General features: G+C 48.2%; 1 protein-coding gene across 1 annotated transcript; it reads right to left on the reverse strand.

The window, feature by feature from the left end:
* LOC308464777 (olfactory receptor 6N1-like) lies at nucleotides 1-999 on the reverse strand (the record flags this gene model as incomplete). The annotated part of the gene is made up of 1 exon (XM_080984366.1): nucleotides 1-999. The coding sequence occupies one exon, from the start codon at nucleotides 997-999 to the stop codon at nucleotides 1-3; it is 999 nt and encodes a 332-aa protein (XP_080840492.1).
* Between the last annotated feature and the right edge of the window lie 4,772 nt (nucleotides 1,000-5,771).

The raw sequence follows: 5,771 nt of genomic DNA on the forward strand, positions 1-5,771 counted from the left end.
TCAAGGCTGCTCCATTTCTCTAGTCATTATTTTCTGGCAGTGGAACGTTCTCTTTAAGGCCGCCTTGATTTCTTTGTTCCGCAGGCTGTAGATAATCGGATTAAGGAAAGGGGTCAGGACAGCGTATACAACAGCCAGCGCTCTGTCATAATCCAAGGAGTAACTTTTCGTCAGTCGGACATACATGAACAAGATGCTCCCGAAGAAGATCACGACCACAGTGAGGTGCGCGGCACATGTGGAAAAGGCTTTCTTCCGGCCGGTGGCTGAGCGGATCCTAAGGATGGCCCTGATGATCTGCAGGTAAGACGTCATAATCAGGAGGAAGGTTGCCAGGATCTTGCAAGCGTTGACCGTGAAATCAACCAGGACGTTGACCGAGGTGTCAGTGCAGGCTAAGCTGAGGAGGGGCGGGAAGTCGCAGAAGATGTGCTCGATCTTGTTGGGTCCGCAGAAAGGGAGCTTGGAAGCCAAGACGATTTCAGCGATGGGGCCTAGCAAGCCGCAGACCCAGCAGCTGGCAGCTAATCTGACGCACAGCTTGGACGTCATGACGGCTGGGTAGCGCAGGGGGCTGCAGATGGCCAGGTACCTGTCGTAAGCCATGACTGTGAGCAGGTAGCATTCGGTGGCCCCCAACGAATGGAAGAAATAGATCTGTAGGAGGCAGCCGGAGAACGAGATGCGCTTCCTCTCACTGAGCAAGTTGGAGAGCATCTTTGGGGTGGTGGCAGCTGTGTAGCAGATCTCCAAGAAGGACAAGACGCTGACGAAAAAGTACATGGGCGTGTGGAGCTTGGGGTCGGTGCGGATGATGGTGAATACGAGCAGGTTGCCAAAGATGGTGAAGAGGTAGACGAGGAGGAGCAAAAGGAAGAGGGGCTTGTGGAAGGGCTGGAGGCTGGGGAAGCCCATCATGATGAACTCGGTGACCTCGGTCTGGTTGAGGATTCCCATCTCCTCTAGAACCTGATCTGGAGAAATGTGAGTTGTGGACATACAGTTGTGCAAAAGAGACAGTGGCAACAGAATACCTGCACATCAAAAGGAGCCATTGAATATGGATTAATGCCGCAAGGCTGGAAAGATAGACTCTAAGGACTCCAGGATCTGAAGACTTCACTGCCCTTTCTACACTGATGAACACAAGACTAGGAACTTTATAAGCCCTTTATACCGGGGTTTAATATTTAATCACATTTTTAAAAAACTCTATATAGTTGGGCAGGGGGCAGGGAGAAGGAGAAAAGTGTGTTTCTTTCCAGCTGCTATTGCTTTGGCAGCATGTTCCCTGCAGGGAATACAAAGGTGAAGCAGATCCCTGGAGCCTGCAGGATTGCACCCACTGCAGGCAATTCCTCTTCTTCTACAACACATACTCAGCTGCCGCACCAGGTCTACTTGACCTCACCTTTCTGCCTTCCCTGTCCCTGCACTGTTGTGCCTAACATGTCCCAACTTGGTGTGATTAAGGCCCTAACCATCCCCAGTGGTGATGTCACCTCTTCCTACTCCATTGCTACCGCTTACACGGCTGCAGCCACCTGAGCCATGACCACCTCACTTTCCACACACACCCAACTCCCGCATCAGCTGTCGCCATGAGCACAGGGGCCACAACTGACTGTGATAAACGGACAGATCCCCAATGCTGGCCCAACATGGGGGCAACAGCCAGTTCCTCTTTCCTGGTCCTGGGCATAAGAAACTATTTTTTTAAGCAATATAAATCAAAATAAAATAAACACCCAGCATAAAAACTCAGAGCAAATTAACCTAATTAGCCTTGCTTACTATAGATAGACAGACAGATAGATAGGTGTGGGTGTGGGTGTGTGTGTGTGTGAGAGAGAGAGAGAGAGAGAGAGAGAGAGAGAAATAATTTATTATTTTATTTTCCTGTGTTAGTTTTCCATGGGGCTTGCTCAGCTGAGGTATGGCTTTCCCACATGCCAGCTGTTAGCTGGGAGGCTGAAGAAGAAGAAGAGTTTGGATTTGATATCCCACTTTATCACTACCTGAAGGAGTCTCAAAGCGGCTAACATTCTCCTTTCCCTTCCTCCCCCACAACAAACACTCTGTGAGGTGAGTGGGGCTGAGAGACTTCAGAGAAGTGTGACTAGCCCAAGGTCACCCAGCAGCTGCATGTGGAGGAGCGGGAAAGCGAACCCGGTTCACCAGATTACAAGACTACCACTCTTAACCACTACACTACACTGGCTTCAGCAAAGCCCTGCTGTGCCCCCAGCTCATGAGGAGATCCTCTCTGGAGTCTGTAGAGGACGTTTCCTTCGGGGAGGTGCAACAGGGCTTTGCGGAGGCTGGTCAGGTCTCTCCCTCCACTTCTGGGGTCCCTGATAGGTTCTGGAACACTGTACCAGCGTGTTCCAGCTGGGGAAAAAAGCCCTGGCTCTGTCTCTTAGTCTACAGTGTTATACTTCAACAGGAAGACCCAGTATCGAATCCATGTTTGGCCACTGGGTGGTCTTGGGCCAACCACTCTTGTGTCTTGGCCTCATCTTTCTTGCAGGGTTGTTGTGAAGATAAAATGTATGTGTGCTCTAAGGATGGGGGAGAAATTCCATTCCATTCACATTTAAAGGCAAGCTTACCCAATTTGCACTTTCTGAAACAATACAGGCAACTCCCAATTTACATGGGGGTTACGTTCCAAGGCACTGTGCATTTAAGTGAAATTGTGTATATTTGAAACACCGCCGGAAAAGCCAGTAAAACCCTGTTCTGGGAGGGGGAAGCTGCAGAATTCCAGGTGTTGTTAGCTCCCCCCAGTCAGCAAGCTTAGAGATGATGGGAGCTGTGATCCGGAGGAACAGAGGTTCCCCATACCTGCTGTGGGTGAACCTTTAGTCCTGACCCAACAGGGCTCTGTTTTCATAGCATCCTCCACTGCAGAAGCTTTCCCAATTAGAAACCCACAATAAATGCAAAATACGCCCCCCCCCCCCTTTTAGGAAAGCACACTCAGCACCAGAGAACTGATGTTTCCAAAGTAGGCACTTACCTGCCTTCTCATTTCGTACAAGGATTCCTGCAGCATTTAAAGGTTCATGGGAATAGCAAATCAGGAAGGCATCAAATGGGTTTCCAACCTGTGGCTTAAATGTGGACTTGGTTGGCTGCCTAATTCCAGGAGTTACCTGTGGATTACGTATGTATTTTGCATCTGGCCTTCGGGAGCTCATTGTTACAAACCTAATGGGCTGGATTGATACTATTTCTGGGAATCAGTCCCTATGCCAGGCTTAACCCCCTTGGCACCAGTTTGTGAAAATGTCCCTCCCCCCTCTTACCAGGTCAGAAAGTGGCATCTTACAAAATAAAGCGATCAAGTGTGGGAGGGATTATTGTAAAGCAATCACTTTAATATTTTTCATGTTTACAAATGGAAGTGGGTGGGTGGGCTTTTGAGGGTTATGTGTGTTACCAGACAGGTTGCTTAAATTATGCCTATACGTCCCATGGAAGTAGCCATTTGAGAATATACCTCATGTTCTCTATTTTGAGAGAGACAGTCAAATATTTTCGTGAAACTAGTAATTGCAGCACCAGATAGGCAAATCGTATCAAGACATTTCAAGGCTAAAGGTAAAGGTAAAGGGACCCCTGACCATTAGGTCCAGTCGTGGCTGACTCTGGGGTTGCGGTGCTCATCTCGCTTTACTGGCCGAGGGAGCCGGCGTACAGCTTCCGGATCATGTGGCCAGCATGACTAAGCCGCTTCTGGTGAACCAGAGCAGCGCACGGAAACACCGTTTACCTTCCCGCTGGAGCAGTATCTATTTATCTATTTGCACTTTGATGTGCTTTCGAACTGCTAGGTTGGCAGGAGCAGGGACCGAGCAACGGGAGCTCACCCTGTTGTGGGGATTCGAACCGCTGACCTTCTGATCGGCAAGTCCTAGGCTCTGTGGTTTAACCCACAGCGCCACCCGTGTCCCTCATTTCAAGGCTACTGTGCCTTTAATTAGAAGTTTCCTCGTCCAGAAGGAAAAACACCCTGTATCTCCGATTGCTTCCTCTTCGTTCCAGCTAGCATTGCTGATGAATGATGGATATTTATTTTATTACATTTGTTAGTTGTTTTATCTTGCCCAGGGCAGCACATTACAATTCAGCCTTTAACTGCCCTGTAATAAATTACAGAAAGCAAAACTGTTTTTACAGCAACCAGAATATATTGGAAGACATGGGTACCAAATTTTCCGTGGGTCCTAAATTTTACATGAGGCATGGATGATATTACAAAAGCACACAAGAGGAGCTCTGTTGGGTCAGGACAGTGGCCCATCTAGTCCAGCATCCTGTTCCCACAGTGGCCAACGAGATGCTTATACAGTGGTACCTCGGGTTAAGTACTTAATTTGTTCCGGAGGTCCGTTCTTAACCTGAAACTGTTCTTAACCTGAAGCACCACTTTAGCTAAAGGGGCCTCCTGCTGCTGCTGCGCTGCCGGAGCCCGATTTCTGTTCTCATCCTGAAGCAAAGCTCTTAACCTGAAGCACTATTTCTGGGTTAGCAGAGTCCATAACCTGAAGCGTATGTAACCTGAAGCGTATGTAACCCGAGGTACCACTGTATGAAGCCTTCAAGCAGGACCCAACCACAAGAATACTATCCCCTCTGGTGGTTCCAACACATATAAAAACATTGAGGGCTGCCTTCAGACGTCTTCTAAAAGTTGTATAGTTATTGATCTCCTTGACATCTGATTGGAGGGCATTCCACAGGGAGGGTGCCCCCGGCTGAGAAGTGTAACCTATATTTGTTTCTTGCCTTTCCACCCAGATGTTCAAGGCTGTGTATATTTTTCTTCCCTCCCCCCTTTTATAGAATAATAGAATTGTAGAGTTAGAAATGACCACCTGGTACAGCCCCCCTGCAATGCAGGAATCACAGCTAAGAATCCCTGAGAGGTGGCCATCCAACCTCCGTTTAAAAACCTCCAATGAAGGACAGTCCACCACCTTCTGAGGTGTCCTCAGAAAGATCTTCCTAATGTTTCATTGGAATCTCCTTTCTTATAATTTGAATCCTTTGGTTAAGGTCCTCCCTTCTGGGGCAGCAGAAAACAGGCTTGCTCCATCTGAGGTCCAGTGCTGAGGGCCTTCTGGTGGTTCCCTCACTGCGAGAAGCCAAGTTACAGGGAACCAGGCAGAGGGCCTTCTCGGTAGTGGCGCCCGCCCTGTGGAACGCCCTCCCACCATATGTCAAAGAGAACAACAACTACCAGACTTTTAGAAGACATCTGAAGGCAGCCTTGTTTAGGGAAGCTTTTAATGTTTGATGCATTACTGTATTTTAATATTTTGTTGGAAGCTGCCCAGAGTGGCTGGGGAAGCCCAGCCAGATGGGCAGGGTATAAATAATAAATTCTTCTTCTTCTTCTTCTTCTTCTTCTTCTTCTTCTTCTTCTTCTTCTTCTTCTTCTCCTCCTCCTCCTCCTCCTCCTCCTCCTCCTCCTCCTCCTCCTCCTCCTCCTCTTCCATGTTACAGCCATTCAGTTTGGCGCCAGTTTGGCGCCATCTGCAAATTTGATGAACATCCCCTCTATATCTATATTTGTAACAGCCTTATGAGGTAGACTAGGCTAAGTTAATATATGTAAACAAGCAGCAGTTCTTGTCAATAAATTGTGGGGGTGGGGGTGGGATGCAGGGGCCCCAAACTTACATATAGCGTATATAGCCCAGGAAATCCTGTTGGCATGTATTATCATTACTCTACTGAGAATTATTGTTGCTCTACTAAGT

This window comes from Podarcis pityusensis (assembly GCF_964106645.2).
Source record: "Podarcis pityusensis genome assembly, chromosome: 16".
Classification (NCBI taxonomy): domain Eukaryota; kingdom Metazoa; phylum Chordata; class Lepidosauria; order Squamata; family Lacertidae; genus Podarcis; species Podarcis pityusensis.